Here is a 22,684-nt window from a genome sequence, read left to right on the forward strand (position 1 = left end):
TGAACCAACACGAATCCAAAACATTGCTGCACCAAGTACATGCCCCGCATAATATGCTTTTATCTCTAATTCTGAATCAACCATTACAGACTGATGCAATGTAACAGCAATGACTTTTTTCATACAGTCTTTTATCATTTGTGACGTGAAAAAGTTGCTTTCTCCTTTACGTTCCACTGCAACTTTTCTCATATCTTCAAGTAAGATCGGTGCAATGGCTTTCGTTGGATGTGTCATATAAATTGGACCAGTATAACCTACCTGTAAATCAAATCATTTCTTAAAAGCTATATATATATCAATATACAATACACATATCTTACATTACCATCTCTGTAAAATATGGAAGAGCACCACAATGATCTAGATGAAAGTGTGAAATAATCACACAATCTATATAATTAGTTGCTGGTCCTTCTGGGATTATATAGGAAAAATCTGGGAATCGTCTCTCATCATTGAAACCCATATGCATACCACAATCTAACATAATGTTTTTTCCACCCATTGATACAAGAATACAGCTTCTTCCGACATCTTGACCAGCTCCCAAAGGAGTGACTTTAATATCAGGCATTTTTCTAAACAACATATTAATTAAAGTATAGTACCATAAAATAACTTTCAATATAATTGAAACTAATTTTGAAAAAATAAAAAACTACTGATTTTTAACTTTTAACTTACTACTGACATTTTAATGTACTTTACAACTCACCTACCCTACCAGTGTTTTGATTAAGAAATATACAAATATTTATTCAGTAAGTTATTAGAAATGTCAAATACACAATTACTGATTAATCTTGCCTCATTTTTGTAATTAAGAACATATTACATCTAAGCATTAATTCGTATTACGCGATGTCAATGTGATTTTATAGCAAACATTTGTAAACATAACCTTTCAGTTATGTTAAGGCTGCATTCAAAATTGCGTATAACCACATTGTCCAACAAATTTTAACTTTTTCTCAAATTTGTAATATCCATTGGATAATTCATATGGGTCTTACCTTCCTGAATACGAATCCGAAAACAAAATCGCTCTATCACTCTAAGTTTTCAAAAAATATGAGTTTTCCTAAAAGCGCACAATTTTTGACTAACATGAAAGATTAAGTGAAAACCAAAAAAAGGTAAGGTATTCATTTTTATTTTAAAAGTTAGGAGAGAGTTTTCCGAATATATCAATATCTATAGTTATAATTATATGTGCTTCTGAATAATTACAATTTATTATCAAAGTTTGAATAAAACCGTCAAGTATACTTTCAACGCATATTGCAATTTTACGAAAAATTCTTTATCTGACACGAATTTGTTACACAATAGCGTATTCTGTAGCCTTTTCTAAAAAAGAAACCATCCAGAAACAATATTAGGATGATGTTCAATGTTGACAGAACGTAAATTACATACTGGGAACTCGTAACCGAGATTTTGGCGCTACGGCAATCAGGGCCGTAATTATGGGTAATTGACACTAAAATCATCGTCCAGTATATCTCACTTATGTTATATTTATGTATAACATTGACCCTTTTATACTAATAGCAAAATTATAAGCAATTTCTCTAAATTACTAATAATTTGAAACAATTATGGTGAGAATATCCACGGAAATTTCCGAAGTTTACCGATTTTATTAATTATTACTTTTCCGCTATAGCAGTTAATAATTTATTAATTTTTTCACTTTTCTGATAAATTCTCATTATCACCAATTTATTATTAACCATAGGGGTAATAATTTATGAACTCTTTCCAAAGTATAGGTAAGTTTTAACATAAATGTATTATGAGTTCAAGTAATAGGCATTAATTTATTCATTTTTTCATTTGTATTATAAATTTACATTGAGAACAATTTGTTGTTAACAACATAAATTTGATAATTTATATAAATATATTATTATATTATATATATTATATATTATATATATATAAATTATCAAATTTATTATTTACACATTGCAACTGACGATCTGTATTATTTATTAGTTATTTTAACCACATGTTTGTGAATCTTATATTGTCCAAATTCTATTATTAATGAAGATAAACTATTCAAATTAATAGTAAATTTTGTTTACGTATAGTGACTGTAACTTCATTGATGTTATTGTAAAAATAGCAAGGGATTAAAAAAAACTATTGTCTAAAGTATGCAAAATGTCATAGATAGTACAAATATTGTTAATAAATAAACTCGATATACCTCTAATCCACTCCGTTGATATCATGCTAATGCAATCAATAAGATAGACAAGGATAGATAATCCAAGCAACTTCGGTCAGCGCCATCTATTATTTTGGACTTGAAGCTCAAAAAGTAACAAGAACATAGAATGTTTAAGGAAGTAGTGTAAAAGTGATAAAAATAAGAAAATTATAAAATTATAAAAATAATTGATTTCTTTTTCCCCAACCTAATATAATTTATTGTTAGGAAAAAGGAAATCCATTTAAAATTACAAAAATAATGGATTTCTTTTCCCTCAAGCTAATATAATTTATTGTTGGAGAAAAAGAAATCCATTTAAAATTATGAAAATAATGAATTTCTTTTTCTCCAACCTAATATCAGGAGCATATAATCAGAGTTAGTAAACTGACATCAGCGCCATCTATGATTTTGAAGCGGAACATAAGTTTTTAGTCTAAAATTGTAGATGGCGCTAACGTTAGTTTACTAACTCTATATGTTCCTGATACTTTCAAATAAATCGATTCGACTGAGGAAAATTCACAAATTACTCAATTTCCGCGATTAATTTATGAACTTTTATAATTGCATTATAAAGCCAAATCCTTGACGAATTTTCCAATATGACTTTCCATATTAATTTCTTCTTAATTAATTAATTATTAATAATTATTCCACGGAATGTTCTAAATGTTACCGAAATCCTAATTGTTAATTATTAATAACTATCTTTTATGCAATTAATTTACGAATTTTATGCACTCATTATAAAAGCATTCTTGCACGTCTCCTCATAATACTTTTGGTCACATTTTACTTCTAGTTTCAACTATAATTAAATTTTTTAACAAACGATCGTGCGCGACGTTATTGTCAAATTATCCACGCCATTAAATAATTATTAATAGTAAACTAATTAGCTTGAAATTATGTATAAATTTGGAATAAGAATGTTACTCGAAGCTTCAGTTTTCCGATGAAGCTTATAAAAGTTCGTAAATTAATTGTCGATACTTGATAATTTGTGATTTTTCACTGCGACGTCGCCTCTATCCTTTTCTAACTGCTTTCTGTCCTTGTCTATCATATAGCAATATTTAAACGACTTCCTTGTACATTCTATGTTCCTGTTACTTTCTTGAGCTTCGAGCGCAAAATAATAGATGGTGCTAACTGACATTGCTTGAATTTTTTATTCTTATCTATCTTATTGAAGGAATTAGTGCCGTAATAAGACAAGAAATAGTACATATGTATATAAATACTTATTTATATAGTTTGTCAATTACGCATTCGTGACCAGGAAAGCAAATGCCAAAAGAATTACCCAATAAATATTGCACATTAAAATTCGCTTTGAACAATGTAATATAATTTAATTTAATTTTATTAAATTACTCATTTTTTGAGGTTTTAACTAACAATACAATACAATTAAGTCTATCCATATTTGACTAGTTAATATAAAAGTTTATTACATTACAAATACAATTATTGTATTAAAAGTTGTTATAAAAAGCAATCATTTTTTATGATATACGACACAATAAATTTTAGAAATAAACAAATGAAAAATATAATTTATTGCTTATTTTATATTACATTGATGTAAAAATTATTAAATTTATTTTTCTTTTAGTATTAATATGTATTTGTTTTATATTTATATTTCTAATAAATTAAACATAAAATTAAACTTTTGCATAATTTTATTTATTATGTATTTTCGTATTTTTTTCATTTTAATAATTTATCGATTTTGAAATCAGATTAATTATACACTCCAACATAATTTTGGAGAAAATTGTTGAGAAAATAGAAAAAAAATTAAAATTTGTAGGACAGTATTGTCAAAGGAGTCAATAATATATAAGATATAAAAAATAAGTTCAATATGTACATAATAAGTAATAACTACTTTAAAGCAAAATATTATAAATTCATTATATGCTTCTACATTATTTATTAGCGTTTAAATAATTCATATGTTTTTTTCCATCTTTTTGCTGAACCATCTATTGAAATCCAATCTCAATAATAATTGAGCTAAATGTTCTCCACTTGGTTGTGCACGTACTCTATTCAATGTTTTAGTTAGCCAACCCATTAGACTCTCTAGGGTATCAGATAAAGTTTTAAGTTCTTCTTGCTCTGTTAAAAGTAAATTATCTACTTCCCACATCGATGCTTGCAAGATAAAATCATCGCAAAGTCGTAACAAAAGTTTTATTAATTTATTTACCTATTGAAAATATTTACCAAATAAATAAGCAGATCAAAATTGTAAAATTATTTGATTTAAAATATAACATACAGGATTTTTTCTTTCTATTGAACTTCCCAATAAAAATGTTTGTGACATAACATTAGCTAAAAAAATAGAATGTGCTTTTTGTACATCTTCAAAATTTCGAGTATTTTTCATATTTGTTTCCATTATTGTATATTGACTTTCTAGTACATCAACTTGTAAATAGTATTGTAAATTATCAATAATAAAAATTAAATTATTTCTTAGCTGAATTACACCAATATCTCTGTAATAATGGAAAATATTAGTATTTAATAAAAATGGACGATATTATATCTATTAGAATCTAATATGATATAATAATTAGATCATATCTTACATGTTTTTATGATACATATGCTCACTCCAAAGGTTCCACAAATCAATTTGTGTTTTTTTAACCCTTAGCAAAAATTTAAATAATGTATTGTAATCGTTTAAAGCAGATGGATTAAATAATAAATGTAGTGGCCAAACGACTTTATATTTTAAAGTAATCATACCCCATCCACGTCTTTCTATAATAATATTATACTGTATTAGCATAAATTTGACCTACTTAAAAAATATAAGATTGAATAATAAAATATCTTACCAATAGGATCTTCACGTTCCTTTTCAGTAAATTCCATACCTTCTGCCTCAATATCTTCACTTTCCTCTACTGGAACTGGTACTATAAAATTAAAGCTATCCATAGCATTTTCATCATTTAAATGCATTTTCCTTAATGCCATTTGAAAAGCTAAATTAATATCTCTAGATGTATGTTGTGTTGGAGATTTATTCAATATATGAGCTGTAAGTCTAATAAATTCAAGAAATAAATCACCACGTCCCATTAGAAAAAAATCTTTTACTAATTTAAGTTGTTGTACAAGTTGTGCTTCCTCAACAGCAACCCGCCATAAAAGTTCTGTTATACATTGCTTTAATTCATCAATTGTACGTTCAAATTCTACAATATTAAAAATATGTTTTTTCTGGAGATTCTGAAGCTTAAGAAAATATTCATATTCTTTCTCTCCCCATATAGAAGTTTCAGTTTGGTCACTTATAGCAAAATCTATAAACAAATACAAAAACTGTCAATGGTTTTAACTCTTGTTTTAAGCAATTTAAAATTGTTTACATATAAATTACCTTTTTTCTGTCTTGGGTCATTTCCAAACATTATAATCGTTTGCCCTATAGTTAAAATTTTAGTTGCTAAAGATGGTCTGATATAGGATGGAAGCATATCTATTTGAACATTATAATTCCACATATCTCCACTAAATCTTGTATCGATAAAATTATTTTTATCATCTACTAATATCAAACTGTTTTGTTTTTCAGATATTTTTTGAATGAAAAACTCAACGTACATATCTTCTATATGACCATATAATAACCAGCTAGTTAAGTGTTTATAAAACACTATGTGCACACAGTGAGACATCCTGAATAATGCAAAGTGATTAGCAACTGTATAAATGAAATAAAGTAAAATAATGTAGTATAACTATATTTACTTTTCTATTGCAGATTTCACAGTAGGAATACCAGTATACATATTTTGATGTAAACATTGTAATAATTTACAACCATGTAGTTTCTGTGTACGAATCTGAAATAAATTAAGAATAAAATTATAATAAAATGAAATTAAATTTTTTATTTGAGTATTTTAAATACTATTTTAGATATTAATTTATCATATTAATAATCCTAACTTACCTCTCTTATAATAGAATTCAAAACAGAAAATAGACACATGTAATTTTGGATACGACAAAGAATTAATGATAATGGAGTATAACTATCACGAAGAACAATATTTTCCAAATCAACAATTTCTTCACGAAAAGGTTCTAAAGCTTGATCCATTCCTTCGCAAAGAGCTTGTAAGTATAAACCCTGAGGCATATCCTGATTCTGTAAATCTATAATATGTATGTAAATATTAATAAATTATAAATTACTATGATACATATTATTTAATTATTTAATTTAATAAAATTTAATAAAAATTTTGATACCTTCAGTAGATTTTAAATTATCAGAAGTGGTACATTCTTGAATGAAATTTCTAATAATATTGCATTGTTCAACTATATCCAATATTTTTTTAAGTAACACACGTTCTCCAGGATGTAAATATTTCTCAAGATCTATAGTCTATAAATAATAAATTTCAGGCACATAAATAAATTATTTCATTTAAAACTAATTATAATATTAGTGAATATAACATTATAATCACATCTGATTCCAATATTTGTAAAGCATTGGTTGAACATCCCCACAATGATAACAGTACTTCATGTAACATTTTATCAGGACTTTTCAACTTAATAAAATATTACTCTTTCATATTAAACTATGTTACACATAGTACAAAATGTAATATACAAAGTACAACCTATATAACCTAAATTCAAGCGTCGAAATTAATTACTTTTAACATCAAAATATGACAAAAGGATATTATATTCATTATAAGTAAAAAAAAAGTTATACTTTTTGGTATATCCATTTCTTGTTCATATTAAATATTTTATTACAAGATTAACTGTCAATGTCAGTACATTTTATACATTTTATCGATGTGTTTTTATTTTGGTTTAAACATTTGTTTCGAATTATACATGTACATGTATATACAGATAAATCATAACTTAAAGACTATCTTCTCATGTAATCTACTTTCGATTGAAAACGTGTATTTATTAGTTTGCATGAAGAAGAATTATATAGCATGATAGAATTAAGCATAAACAACGTGGTAAACGTCATTCATGAAATACAAAATTATATTATTACTATTGAGAAAAATATTTGGTAGTATTATAAAATAATAACTAAGGTTAATAAATTATTTTCTAATTCTCAATGACATCTAAAATATTTAAAAATATTTTAACAAATTGTGTATTATTTATTTTAAAAAGATAATATTTTTTATTTAATATAAATAATTATATTTATTTATCATTTCAGTATAGAGAAATAACCTCAACTAAACACTCATTAAAATTATGTGTAAGTATATTATTAGTGTATATAATATATTTTTAATAAACTTCAAACAATTATTCAATATTATAGTCAGATATAAGAAAGCACTTATAAGAACAATAAATACTTTTATATGACAAATTCTCTTTAATGACAAATTTTTCAGAGATTCAGTTATGGATGCATCAAAGAATATATTTATATGTCGTTTGTGTGGTGTAAATCTTGCAGATGGAAAATATAAAAGTATCTTTGAAGGATCAACAGATTTAATACATAAAATAAAAGAAACATTACCAATTTCAGTATGTTAATATACATATAACAGAAGTTAAAGTATCAATTTCTTTCTGAAATTTAAATATTTTATTTATATCAAATGACTCCTAAAGTATTTTGACAATTCAGCTGTTTAAAGATCACATGAAAAAAATATGAAGAATTTATTTTTGTTAATATTTAATTTTGATATTATTTGGTAACTAAAAAGGAATATTTTATGATATGGTTAAAAAGAGGCATAATTTTTAAATATAAGCCTCTTAAAAATAAGTGGTAAATCAGCAATATTTTATAAAAAGGTAATGATGTAACTAATCTTATGACAATCAATTTTTTTGAGACATGCTAGAAGATGGAAAAAATGCATATTTGATTCAAAAATAAAATGGACAAACATTTTATATGGGATTTCTTAATGGGTATTTTGAATTTGAAAACTTCTACTACATAATAAAGAGATAAGAAATATGATCTACCATGTTTTTTCTTGTGGTCTTTGTTTTGTATATAATCTTTATATATATATATATGTATATATATAAAACAAGATATTTATATTTTATATAAATGTATTATTATATAAAAGGATTTTAAATTAATATTAATTTAAATAATTTTTGCAGATATCTATCGATGATAATGGTTCAAAGTATGTATGCTTGCCATGTTATGATAAAATCATTTTTTATTACAAATTTATTCAAGAGGTATTGGAATATTCTAAGAGATTAGAAAATGCATCACAAATAAAATCTTTCTTTGATCTGTCTAAAGAAATAACAGACTTTTCACAAATTCATAGTGATGCTGTATATACATGTCCAAATTGTAATGTAGATTTAATGATTTTATTAGTCAGTAATTCTCAAGGCTGTGATTATACCTTCCAAATCTCATTAGCAATGATAAATCACTCTGAAAAAAAACATATTATAAAAGAGAAAAATATAGTACATAATAATAATGCTAAAAATAACGTACATTTAAAATATGGAAATAAAACAACAATTACAGAAGACATTGAAAATATACCTAATCAAGTAAGTCTGACATTACCTGTCTTGCAAGAAGAGAATTTAAATTGTATTGATGTATTATCTGAAAAACAAAACTCAGAAATTGGACTAGAGAAAAAATTAAAAAGAGAGCTTAAGGAATTAAATTCTTATGATTCTTCTGTTCATTTATCAAAAGTTTCAAAAATTGAAGAGACACCATATGTATCTAATGAGAATTTGCTGAACTATAACTATGATTCTGCAGATCCATTAGTGAAAAATGAGCCTGAAAGTGATAATACATATTGGTTAGATAGTGAGACTGATTATAAAAGTGAGAAAGATACATATATAACCAAATCACAAGATATGCTTGGAAAAGATAATGCACAAGATGAAAATGATATGTATAAATCTTGTTTGAAGTATATATGTAAACTATGTGGAGCACGTTATCTTTCACATTTGAAATACGAATTTCACATGGAAAGACACAAATTAGATAAAATAGATAAGTATGAATGTACATTATGTGATAAAGAAACAAGTACTGAAAATTTATTATGGGATCATTATTTTCACACACATAAAAGTTTACAACGTTATATTTGTGTAGAATGTGGAAAATTATTTACAAAAAGATCCAGATTAAATGGACATCAAAAAAATTACAAACATTCTGGTGTAAAACAAATTCAAGTTGGTACTAGCGAAGATACTATTAGTGATGATATTATACAAAAGGCAATAGCAACAACAAAACAGGAAAAAGTATCTATAAACTGTAATCTTTGTGGTAAACTGATCTCAGACTTGGATCCAGATGCTATTAATGATTTAGTTACATGTGCTACCTGTGAAGACTCTACACTTTCTTTAATGATAGATGGAAATGAAACAAAAGTTATCTCTCCACGTCAATATCATTGCTCTAAATGTCCTAAACATTTTGTACGAAAAGAAAGACTAGAGTTTCATGAAATGAGACATAATGAAAATATGAATGAATTTATTTGTAGTACTTGTGGAAAAGATTTTAGAGCAGAAAATTCTTTATATGAACATTATCTTTTCGTTCATAAAGGAGCAAGACCTCACATTTGTGAATTATGTGGTAAGTCTTTTCAGTTGAAAGCTAGATTGAAAGAACATCATCGAATTCATACAGGTGAAAGACCATATCAATGTGACATCTGTGGTCAACGATGTAGGACTACAAATGCTTTAAAACTTCATAGAAAAATTCACTTTTCTTATAATAGGTATACTTGTAATATATGCAATAAATCATTTAGTAAAAAACAGAATATGAATGAACATTTAGAGAAACATTGGAAAAATGACAAAAGTGTAACATTACCACAATTATTTACATGCCCAATTTGTGTGGAAGATTTTCCAACATATCGTATGTTGAAATACCATATGATAGAAGTTCATGAAATAAATAATCAGGATCCAATTTTGACAAAACAAAAACCATGGTATGAATGTGGAGAGTGTCATGAAAAATTTAAGCATCAAATGTCGTTAAAAGCACACAAGGAAAGAGTACATGAAGGGAGAGTAGATCCTATTTATCAGTGTGACATATGTAATGCTACATACAGAGTAAAACAACTTTTAGTAAATCACATTAAAAGTAAACATAATGGTGAGAGACGTTATAAATGTGCACAATGTGAAAAGGATTTAATGATACTAAATCTTTATATAATCATGTATTATTACATACTGGTAAAAAACCGTTTGTCTGTGAATATTGTAATATGAGTTTTAGAAGAAAAGATTCCAGAGATCATCACCGTAGGAAACATACTGGTGAACAACCTTATCAGTGTCCAGATTGTGGTGAATCATTTTCTACTTATAATAATCGATCCAAACATCGAAAACGAGAACATGGTGAAGGTGATCCTGAATGTCCTGAATGTGGTGAAAAATGTAGTAATCAACAAGAAATTAGAATACATTTAAATAAACATCTAGGAGAAAAGTTAAAAAAATTACAAAACATAAAATCTGAAGAGATATAGCTTATATATCAGACAATTTTTAAACAAATGCTGTGGAACCTCGATTATGCAACTGATTATTTAAATTAAAATGCATTAATTAATTGTAATGTAGACAAATCTTATTTATTATAAGTTATATTTATTTACAAAGATTTATTTATTATAAATATTTTACACATAAGTTTTTTATTATGTCATCCTTTTGGATACCTGTCTGATTAATTAATCAAAGGATATAATCTGAAATTAGAAAAGTATTGTAATAGACATTTTAATTTTTGACAGTTTCATTATGATTTCATCAAATTATTTTAAATTAATCATTTTTTATTTAGAAACAGAGATTCCTTTATTGGTTTTTAATAAAAATTAGATATTGTTCTTCAATAATATTTTAAAATATTTCTTTGTATATTATTTCATAGAATAAATATATTTATATTATATAACTGAATAATAAATAATAAGTTGATGTTTTATTAAACAAACTCTTTCTTGTATTAAATATTTTAATGTGAAAGTTGATTAGTTTTTTGTATAGAACTTTACATGTAACTGTTTTTATTTAAAGAAATAATTTTTGTATTATGTTACTAAAAATACCTATCAACTTTTATACAGACCTTTTTCAATCAAATTTAAATAATTTTATATGTATAACTTTCATTTTCATTTTTCTTCAATGTACTCTTTTTCGTAAAATATTTGCTGTAATATACAGCAGATAGAAAAAATTTATTCATAATTCTTTAATGACTTAATAAAAATAAATTAATTTTTCAATAATTTCAATTCAGTAATACAGTAGTATTTAAGTAGTTTTATTTAATTGTTTTGTTTATGAACATAATGATATGTTATTATAATTTTCTTTAAAATCAAGTCTTCATTATGTATATAATATTTTGTAAGATAATTAGATGTAAATTAAAAACGATATACTGTAACTTGTTGCAAACATAGTACCTGAAACTATATATAAATGTATTGAGGAATAAATTTCAATCTTTGAAAATAAATCATTGTTGAAACTTTAAATGCTGAATATAAAAAAATTATAAAATGAAGAAATTTCAATTATTCAAGGTTTTACTCTAAATAAAGAAAGATTATATATGTATTTGTCAAATTATTCTTTTATTGATGGATATTGATAATTCAAAAAAATTACGTATGTTCTGATTTGAAAACATCTACAAAAGTTAAAAATACTTAATAAATTATTTTATATATTATTTTATAATAATTATTGTATAATAAATAAATTTTAGAGTCTTTTTCTTATGTACAAGATATTATAGATATAAAACATACCCTGCTTATTTTAACAGAACTATGTATTACATATTGCATATGAGGAAAAGCTTTTATGAGTACAAATATTATGTGAATAAAACATTCAAAATTGTAGCAAAATAAACTTTATTGTGCATTTTGCTATGACACATTTTCTTAGTTTTGTTATGGCCACATATTTGTAATACTAATGTATCTTCAAATTGGCAAATATTATTTTATAACAGAGTAATTATAATACATTACATTTAATACATTTACGATATAGAATTATGTAATTTATTATATATATGCAAGTGTTTAGATATATCATATATAAAATATATAATTATTTTCAATTATTATGTACAAATTGTTAAAAAAGTTTGTAATAAAAAGAATAAGTAATTATATTTATTATTTTATAATGATATATTTCTTAATTAATTTTATTTACAATGAGTGATAAGGAACATTTTTTTACTTTTGAAAAAATGAGTATAATAATTTTATTTGAAATATTGATTTAAAATGATATAGCTTTTTATAAATTACAAAATTTTTACTCTTGTATTACAAAAATTAAAGTACTTTTTAAATGTTTATTTCTATATTTCTATCTATTATAAATTTCTTAAATATTTATATTTATTAATTTTTATAATGTCTATATTTATTGTAATAAGATAGAGTATGTCGAAATCCATGAGTTTCGATAAAATTAATGTGATCATTTTTTTTTGAAGCAATAAGAAGAAACGCATACTAATTCTTAACAGTAATGTGTGCGCGTTGTTCTCATATGTAGATACAGTCAAGGTACACGTGCAGCTGGGACAAATGTCAAAATTTAAATGGTTGCGCCTCTGCGTCCGACGCGGCGCTGTCTTGCAAAAATCAGGTGGTCGCATTTACCAGCTGTGTTACTTTATACTTGCAATCGCACATAATAAAACTTAACTTTTCGATGTAGGAAAATCAGTATTTTCAGTAAATGTAAAAGGATTATACTTTATATTTTCTGTTGCTTGTAAACATCATTCAAATTTTCTTAATTTTTTGGAAAATCAACAAAAATAACACATGGGGAACTACTTTTACGCGGAGTAATATCAGAAACCGTTCGAGCGAGTCAATATTTATCCTGCTCTTTTATTGTAATCATAATTTATTTTGCTTGAGAAATATATTGAAAAGAAAGTACATAAATTTTAGAAAGTCTATAATATGAAATTTTTTGAAAGTCTGCATTTTCTAAACGACTATCCATCAAAACAATTTTTGCGGAGGAATAATGTCGTGCTACGATCGCACAGACGCAAGCCAGCTTCGTTCATTGGCTGAAGGAAGCGAGCGATTCACACGTATGCAACACATGCTCTTTTCCGCAAATATATATTCACTAACACTGACCTAAAATTTTCGTACAAGATTCAGGAATGTATCTATTACATAAGATACCCCTCTTAAATTTAAAAAATATTTTTTTGGTTTTAGTAATTTATTGTTTTAAATTATATTTTCAAATGTCCATATTTTATTACAATACTTTTGTACAAAATAACGATAAGTTTTTATCCAAAGAAAATTAATTTTCCTACCTTCGTTTTTCTTTAACTTTTACTAAAATACATGAAATCTAAATTTACTATTGTACCATAGAATATAAATTGTATATTTATAAACTAATTAATTGTTATATTTTTCTAATCATAATTTAAGTAGCGTATGATTAATTATTTATAATAAAATGAAATGATATTTTCATAAGATTGATGGAATTGTAATAATTGTAAAAATAATAAACATAATATCTCAAAGTTTTAGTAATTAAGATGTTATCAAAACTCATATGCGACTGCACAAATTGCACTTTTTAATGAAAAATATAATAGGGAGTTCAGCAGTAGTGTAATCGAGAACAAGCAAGATAAATACGATCCTGGTTGCTCAGCACAAGTAGGGGTGAAGGGAGAGGCAGGTTCGCACACACACCGGCGCAGAACGAAGAGCGAATTCACTCGCCGGCTCTCAACAAGAACGCGTCGACATATACACCGTGCTTGAACGTACTGAGGTGATATATTTGTTATTTATCCTACGGTCGAAGGCGAGTCAATCGTGAAAATGGCCGGGGAAAAGCGTACTCAGGACCAAGAGGAAACCTTATTGTCGAAACGGTGATCTTAGTTGACATCGAAGGCACCACGACGAGCATAAGCTTCGTGAAGGTAACAAAGACCATGGCCGTGAGGCAGAACGCGCCCTACGGTTCTCGCATTTCACCGGTTTTCCGTCACATTCTCTGACAATACTTAATGATCGTAATTCTCCACACAGGGAGTTTCGTACAGAGAAATTTCTAAACGCTATCATAGATATTTTATCTTGAGAAAAATTTGTGAATTATACTTTCGCGCGTATTGTGTGTGTTCTCTTAGCATTACTATGCCGGCTGAAATCCAGTTTCAGGTTCCCTGTTCGTGAGACAGCGAGTTTCATGGAAGGCAATAGATTCTGTTTCGCCTAATATAAAGCGAATGAAATATATTATTTATATCATGCCGAACTTTCTACTTATAACTTTAGGATTGTACAATGTTTACTCGTTAATGTTTTTTGCGCAATTTTAGAATTGTTGTTTAAGACGTAATGAAAACAAACTACACGAGTATTTCAAAAATTCCACTTATTCATAAAAACGTAAAATGCTGAGTTATAAGATATTGTTTTGCAACATTATTGCACATACGATTTTTCAAAATAACGGAAACCGTAACGGCGCATCGCACTGTTAATTCGATCGGCGAAGAACACACTACATTCACGTTTACCTTCCTTTCAGGACACACTTTTTCCTTACGTTCGAGAGAATTTAAAGAAATACATTGAAACTAAATGGGAGGATGAAGAATTCAAGCAAGATTTTGAAAAATTGAAGGAGCAGGTAAACATTGCAGACAATTGAATATAAACACAGATATTGTATATAAAAATATTTTTTTTTTATTTATTAATATTAAAACGGATTGAAATATATTGGAAATAATATGAAGTATTATAATATCTGAAAAAATGGTATTTTTTGTTTATAGTAAATATAATAATTTTTTATTTATTTTTTAAACGTTTCCATTTTGTTAAAATTATAATTCTATAGAATAAATTCAGTGTTGTAATTTTTAATAAGGAGTGACCAATAGCATGACAGGTAAGAGGCAGCTGCTTAGTTGCTAGACATTGACCTGGGAATATTCTTTGTCCCAAAAGTGTGCTCTCATCTGTAAGATTTTGAAATTAAAATTAAATATATTTCTAATTTCATATTTATTGTTACATGTTATTTATATTTTTATTTAAAACAATTCATTGAAAATTCATATCTTTATTATTACTTTTTGTTATTACAGTATCATTTAACACATTTCATTTTCCAATTTTTGTTAATTTTTACATTATTGGGTTTTACTTTTTGTTGCTTTACATTACTTAAAGCTTTAAAAGTTGTAAATTTATTATAATGTCATCTCATATATTTGAAACATAAATATAAGTAATTTCACGAAAAAAGTTGAAACAGAAATAAAATTACAAATGAAATTAAAAAAGAATGTAAATCAAGAAGATTATTTTTTAATTATAGTTTTATAAATTTATAAAAATGCTTCTGTTTTTAAAGATATGAGATATTTATTATATATTATTATTTAATTAAAGTGAAGCTTATAATTATTTGATAATTTCATCATAGGCAAAAAAAGATGAAGAAAATAAAATTGATGGTTTTGTACCAATTACTGGTGCTAATGTAGAAGAAGAAAGAGAGTCACTTGTAAAAAATATATTATGGCAAATGGATTGCGATCGAAAAACAGGTGCATTGAAACAATTACAAGGACACGTGTGGCGTGAAGCTTATAAGTCTGGAGCAGTTAAAGCACAGTGAGTTTCTTATAACCTTTTTCTCTTACAATTTATTAAAATGATTTTTGGGTTCAAGAAATTAAACGTTTGAAATTAATTTAATATTAGTGGTATGTTTTCAGTAGTATACTTATAAAAATTTATCTGTAAGTGCACTGTACATATCTCTCAATACATCTTCGAATTTACTATTGGCTTTTATATATTAATTAATGTAAAAAAAACTTATATTTTTAAAAAGTAGTACAAAAATACAGTTGTATACTATACACACCATATGCAGTGAGGTGAATATGTTGTGTAAGGGCTCACTTCAGTTTGATAAAAATATGATTATATCAGTACAATTCTGATAAACTATTTATAATATAAGAAATAACTAAAAATAATCAAAAGAATGATAAGTAAATTATTTATGTAGTGTTTATGAAGATGTACCAAAAGCACTAGAATCATGGACGAGTGATGGTAAAAAAGTCTATGTTTATTCAAGTGGTAGTGTCGAAGCACAAAAACTTCTATTTGGACATTCTGTACATGGTGATTTACTTAAGGTATTTTGTTATATTTTATTTATGATTGATTATTGTATTTATAAATATATGGCGATTAAATATAAACAATTCTTTTATTTTGTATTTGTTTATATTGTTTATATGAAATATAACAATATACTATTGTTTTAGCATTTCAGTGGTTATTTTGATACTGAAATAGGTGCAAAACAAGAATCAAGTAGTTATAAAAATATATTAAGTAAAATTGGAACTGAATCATCAAATGTAATTTTCTTAACTGATGTTGTTAAAGGTTAGTAATTAATCATTTCATCATATTTTAGTATTTAGAAAACAATAATATTTTTGAATTAACATTATTTCTTATTTTCAATTTTCCATAATAGAAGCTGCTGCTGCAAAAGAAGCAGGCTTATCAACAGTTATAGTACTACGTGAAGGCAATACTCCTCTTACAGATGAAGAAAGAGTGACATACACAACTATTAAGTCATTTTTAGATTTAACATTTCAAACTTCTACAAAACGACAAAAATTAGAAGCTACAGAGGTTCAAGAAAATATAAATAAAGCTCTGCCTGATGTTAGTGAACCAATGGATACTTCCGAAGACGTCGAAATGTCTGATGTCAATGAGAAGAAGATTGATAAAATAGAAACAAAAGAAGCTGTTCAAGAAGAAGCAAAAGAATGTGCAAAAGATCAGTTACCAAAAGAAACGCAAGTCTCAGATGTGAAGATGGAAGAGCCTATGGTTATTGATACAAAAGATGTATCAAATGCTGAAAAGGTAATAGAAAATAAAACTGAAAAGGTAGAACTTCAACCGTCAGAGGTGAGTACAAAACTAGATACACCCGAAAATGTGCAAGTTGCCGTGAGCAGCAACACCGATTTAGCAACACCTTCAAAGGATGATATGGATAAATCTGTGGCTTCTGAAAAAGTAGAGAAATCTATGGATACAACAGAAAAAACTGTAGAGTCTACACCAGATGCAATTCCTACTGTCAATGATCCATTGGATGTTGGGACAAGTGAGCCTAAATCAAAGTCTGAAGAAGTTACTATTACAGAGAATAAGACTGAAGAGATTTCAAATATCCTTAAAGAAACAAAACCTGATGACACAAAAATGTCAGATACAAAAACTAATGAAAATGCACTACAAGAAAAGAAAGACAGTAACAGTATAAATGAAAAGTCAGAGGAATGTACCAATAAATCAGAAAAAGAAGTAAAAGCGGAGTCCACTGAAAAGGTTGTAATTAATCCTAGTATAACAGAAACTAAAAAGTCAGAAAATGATGATTCTTCGGTAAAATCTGCACAAGAGCCCACAAAAACAGAAGAAAAACCTGCAGAAAATGGTGATGTTCCATTAACAAATGTAGAAAAAATTACTGCACCAACGATAACAGAGCCAGAAGCCGCTAGTAGCAAAGCAGATACAAATACTGAAGTGAAAAATACGACAGAAACAGTTAATAAAGAAACAAAAACTGAAACTGAACCAGAATTAACTAATGTAAAATCGCCTAAAGTGAAAGAAACAGAGGAAGCTGCAGCGTCCGTAAATGATGCCGACAAACAAGTAAGTGCAGAAGCATCAAAACAGGAATTGACAGAGAAAGCAACGAAAGAAGAGGTTGTAGCGGATGAAACAAAAGACACAAATACAGTGGATTCCGAAAAGAAAAAGTTAAATGGTACAACACAAAACGGAGATACAGATGTGCCAGTGTCAGAGGATAAATTACAGAGAAATGGACTAAATGAGGGCTCATCGAACGAAAATGTTAATTCGTCAACGAGCGAAAGTACTTCTGCGCAAAATGGTGAACCAGAGAGTTCCTCTGAAGCTAGTGCAGAATCTATAAAAGTCAAAAAGGTCGTTGATTCTGCAGTAGCTGATGGTGCCGGCGAACCTGACGTTGTTCCCCCCGTAGTTGTAGCTGCGACGTCTTAATCTTGTTCTTATACATTTTAAGAAGTCCTTCACATAACCCCAACCCACAATACTTATCCGCAGATATAAACTGAAAAGTTGGCTCCCTACACCTTACATAAATCGTACGACGTTAAAGATGTAATACGTTAATTTAAGATACAGTTCATAAGATTTCTATTTCTTCGACAAATGTGAAGGGAAACGATAATACGACATATACAGCGCGTTTCAGATTCGATTATCTTTTACATGTCACAGTTTGATATAAAACATATTTGTCGATTGTGCTAAATAGAAAAGTTAAAAAAAAAAATCCTAAACATCCGGTTCCTACTTTACATTGCTTAATTTATTTCGTTATACTTTGATCTGCTTTTTTTAGTTTGTTTATACAAATGTATTTTTTATAGTTGACATTACGTATATGTATTTATAATTCGAATTGACCCAGGGATAATCGAAAATGTCATTCGCTGTAGTCGGGTTAACAAGTATTTTTCATTTTTCTTTTTCTATTACATTCTACAATGTGTATTAAGATTCTTCTTTTATACTGCCTAAACGGAATGTTACGGTATGAAAATTTATAGGATAGCAAATTCACCATAGTTGGAGTATGCTAAAATACCGAATGTACTTTGTGCCAAATGAATTAATTCGTCAGTTTGAAAGTTTTTCTATACTTATACATATAATGTTTAAAGATCTGATCACTATTTTAGTTTCTTACAGCAATCAGGGAACTTTGACTATGTATGATTTTAAGACTGAATTGGAATGCCTCGAAAAGTCGCTGGCTTTAGACTATACAATATAATTTTCGCATACTCTTATGTACTTAATCTTATAAACTGATAATGGCACAGTGATCTTCGAATCATAAGTCCAAACCTACTATCGATAAATTGTGTTTTACAATAAACTTTATTCGACTATATTAGATATATTTTTTCGCGTTCTGAAGAACGCTGTGCGACTTATTGTAATGTGTCTGACATCATATTCCTATTTTTTTTTTTTTTCTCTCTTTTTGACATTTATTTATCAAAACGTATATTTCTAGTTTAGAACATTTTGAACGATGTTGGTCTATACGCATTACATATTTGTGTTTTTTTTTTTTTTTATACTTTGTATCATAATTAACATTTATCGATATTAAGTCGATTTTGAGCGATCGAAAGTTTTGTGTTGCATTTATTAATGTCCTATAAAAATCATGACATTCATATATTGTCAACGACATGACTGTAACACGGTATTGCACGTATACATTATTTTATTAGTTATATAAAATGTATTTAATATAGAACAATTCGATTAGAAGGAAAAACACTTCGGTTTGGAAACTTACTCTTTCATTCCTACGGATTATTGTGAAAATTTGCTTTTATAAAATAACCGTTTTCCGACAGTGGTCATTTCTTCTTTTTTCTTTTTTCTTGTTTCTTAGGACTCGTAAATTATTTTCTGAATTTGACAAGGACTCAATTATTTATTTATTATCCATTCCTGCAAAATTGACTGTGATTTAACGATATACTGATAGACATAGGGAATTTAAAACAATTCATTTATTATTCCTGTGTAATAATTCCTTTGGCAGGTTATCGTATTAATACTATTATTTTTATTGAAATTAATATACATCCTGTCTGATTGAAGTCACCGTGAAGGCTGTAGACAGTATAGACTATAAGCAATCAAAGTTTCCGTATTTTTTCCTTCTTTTTTAATTTTTGATCGTTTTTTTTTGCCAGCGGCTATGCTAGGAAAACTCAACGATCCACAAAAGCGAGTAAACGAAATAAACAAAGTGCGACGTCAGCGTGTTCTAGACTCGTTATCTATAAGTACATGTATAGTCAGTAACGATTACATTGTGAGACTTCAAACGAATGCATATTTTACAGGACACTTGACAGACCTCGCATTTATTTATAAGGTATCCTCACGATAACAAATACCATTTTAATACTCAATAATTTTTTTGACGTTGCACAACAACTCATTACGGATGAAAAGAAGAGAATAGAGATCGTGAAAACAGTAATCTCTATTTATTACCTGAAACGAAATTCCAATTTTGCGTGCTTGATAGTCCCCGTTTTATGATCAAAGATATCGGAGGATATATCATAGCGAATAAGACCATCACCGATGTTCGTTTTGATCCTACACGATAACTTATCCTTAAGTCAGGTGCATACGAAGATTTTCCAATTGATACTACAAAGGTCTAATACAGTTGCAAATTGATCGAACATATAAATCGATAACATAAGTATGCCCGGAAATGCTCAACTGTGCAAAAGTGAAACAGTTTCGTTAAAGTTTTTGGGGCAACCTCTGTTAGCGATGATTAACAAAAAACTAAGCATGGTGTTAACTGCCTCGAAGCGTTAACCGGTATAAACTGCCTATTTTTTGCCATAACTAACTTTCTTAATTGTCCTTTCGGTAACATCTCGTATTTTTACATTCTGTCTATTGATATCGTATTTAAAAATGCGAATTGACTGCCATCGATACAATAAAATTCAACTTCTGGACGTTAACTGGCAATATGTATAAAGTTCTTTTCGGCTGATTTTCACGGTATCACCAGATATCATCGTCATTCCCATATCATCCATTCATATCCTTGCGTCGATAGCCGAAAGAGCCGAAGTACATGTTGCTGATTTCCGTCAAATTTGCTCCTTTTTTCTTTTTCCCTTTTGCAAGTGCTCAATTTCAACGAACCTTAGTCTTTTTTCTTCAAACGTACACGATCATGTTTAATTACACGTAAAATAGCGTCGTTAATGTTCTAAGTTTAGGGATCGTTAACTCTTTGCGGTTTAATTTTAAGCATTATTTACAAAGATTAAGCTTAAAGTATTTAACAAATTGAATTAGGCAATTAAAATGTATTAGGGGGGGAAAAAATGATGAAAAAATGAAAATGTGCGATTAATCATGCGAAATTCAACGAGACAAAATACTGCTACTCGTCTTTTATTACACCGTGAACCGCAAAGTGTTAAAATAAGAGGTGTTTGTAAGTTTAACGTTTAAATTTTCGACTGTGACGTGTCAACTTAGAGATTCGAATCAACGTTTGATACCCGGTGTGATGCGACAACACTCTGAGATATGTGTCAGTGCAGTTTTATTCTGTTATATTCGCATACGGTCATGTGTAACCGTCATACACTGCCTCGTTATTTATTTTCGTACACGATGTACCGGATGTTGACCGATCAAAATCTTCATCAGTCCATGAACCACTAATGTGAAACGTTGATGCTTTGTATTTTTGTTAAAAATGAAACGAGTGTGTCGCTTATATATCATTTCTCACTTGTGACACATTTTGTTATTCGAACTCGTACGTATAATAGTTGTAGATTTTGTAAGCGGATCGAAGCGTACAATTTTTCATGACGTTTTCCCGCGGCTTACAAATCGGACAGCTACTTAAATTGTATGCGTAAGATTTGTCGTCCTTTCAAAATACATTAGATACCGAAATACATTAAGTACCGAAGATAGGAAGTACTAATAAACAATAGCTTCGTATCGATTAGTGATTATTATTTGTAATTCATTGGCTATTTTATGTAACATGTCAATATAAGTGTAGGAGAGAATGTACGGACTTAATTGATACTTTTTAACGATAACCTTCGATGGAGATTCCTTGAACGAAGACTCGTATCCTTTAAGAGACTGCTCCGTTGCCTTTCTTTCTCAGCCAAGTATTTTGCATACTTTTTCTTTTCCTTCGTTATACACGAGACCATTTGTAGCTACTGTATCTCAGTGTTCTCTAAACGATTAACGTGTGTGTGTGTGTGTGTTACACGGCGAGGGCACAAAACTGAGTTCTATTTCATCGTATCAAGTTTAACGATCATCGGATCTTACACACATTTTATTGGATAAAGTAACACATTACTGGCTCCGAAACGGCATGCACTGTACAGAAAAGCATTGACGATTCTGTTCTCTCTGAACTCTTGACTGCATTCGTAGAGCAAAATAAATGAATTTTGCAATTAGAATCCGAGCGTTCACCTTTTATTTCATTGTTCCTAACAAAGGCTTTGAATGCGTGGACAAGTTTATTCTCGAGAGAAAGAGAGAAAGGATATCCATGAAATCGAAGCGAAATCAGCGTACTCAGCCTCATATTCTTCATACTGTAAATTTTGTTTAGGTGTATATATTCTCG

At 27.8% G+C, this 22,684-nt stretch overlaps 4 protein-coding genes across 4 annotated transcripts; 2 read left to right on the forward strand and 2 right to left on the reverse strand.

Annotated features, from left to right (window-relative positions):
• Positions 1–39: 39 nt before the first annotated feature.
• LOC143221519 (integrator complex subunit 11-like) lies at positions 40–577 on the reverse strand (the record flags this gene model as incomplete). The annotated part of the gene is made up of 2 exons (XM_076446946.1): positions 329–577; positions 40–261 (listed from the first exon to the last, which is right to left on the reverse strand). Coding segments are annotated over exons 1-2 (471 nt in total), but the record flags the coding sequence as incomplete, so codon positions are not given.
• A 3,613-nt stretch (positions 578–4,190) lies between these two features.
• On the reverse strand, positions 4,191–6,813 carry LOC143221522 (gamma-tubulin complex component 4-like). The gene is made up of 9 exons (XM_076446949.1): positions 6,745–6,813; positions 6,521–6,659; positions 6,219–6,424; positions 6,014–6,108; positions 5,643–5,941; positions 5,095–5,565; positions 4,840–5,017; positions 4,524–4,746; positions 4,191–4,451 (listed from the first exon to the last, which is right to left on the reverse strand). Exons 1-9 carry the CDS (start codon positions 6,811–6,813, stop codon positions 4,191–4,193), a joined length of 1,941 nt encoding a protein of 646 aa, XP_076303064.1.
• Positions 6,814–7,675: 862 nt separating this feature from the next.
• On the forward strand, positions 7,676–10,815 carry LOC143221520 (uncharacterized). Its single transcript, XM_076446947.1, is given in 3 exon segments — positions 7,676–7,804; positions 8,405–10,460; positions 10,463–10,815. Coding segments are annotated over 3 exon segments (2,538 nt in total).
• A 3,384-nt stretch (positions 10,816–14,199) lies between these two features.
• Positions 14,200–18,483, forward strand: LOC143221521 (uncharacterized). The gene is given in 7 exon segments (XM_076446948.1): positions 14,200–14,242; positions 14,245–14,303; positions 14,918–15,019; positions 15,824–16,014; positions 16,418–16,550; positions 16,683–16,806; positions 16,901–18,483. Coding segments are annotated over 7 exon segments (2,235 nt in total).
• The last annotated feature ends 4,201 nt before the right edge of the window (positions 18,484–22,684 follow it).

Source organism: Lasioglossum baleicum, unplaced genomic scaffold (assembly GCF_051020765.1).
Source record: "Lasioglossum baleicum unplaced genomic scaffold, iyLasBale1 scaffold2567, whole genome shotgun sequence".
NCBI lineage: Eukaryota > Metazoa > Arthropoda > Insecta > Hymenoptera > Halictidae > Lasioglossum > Lasioglossum baleicum.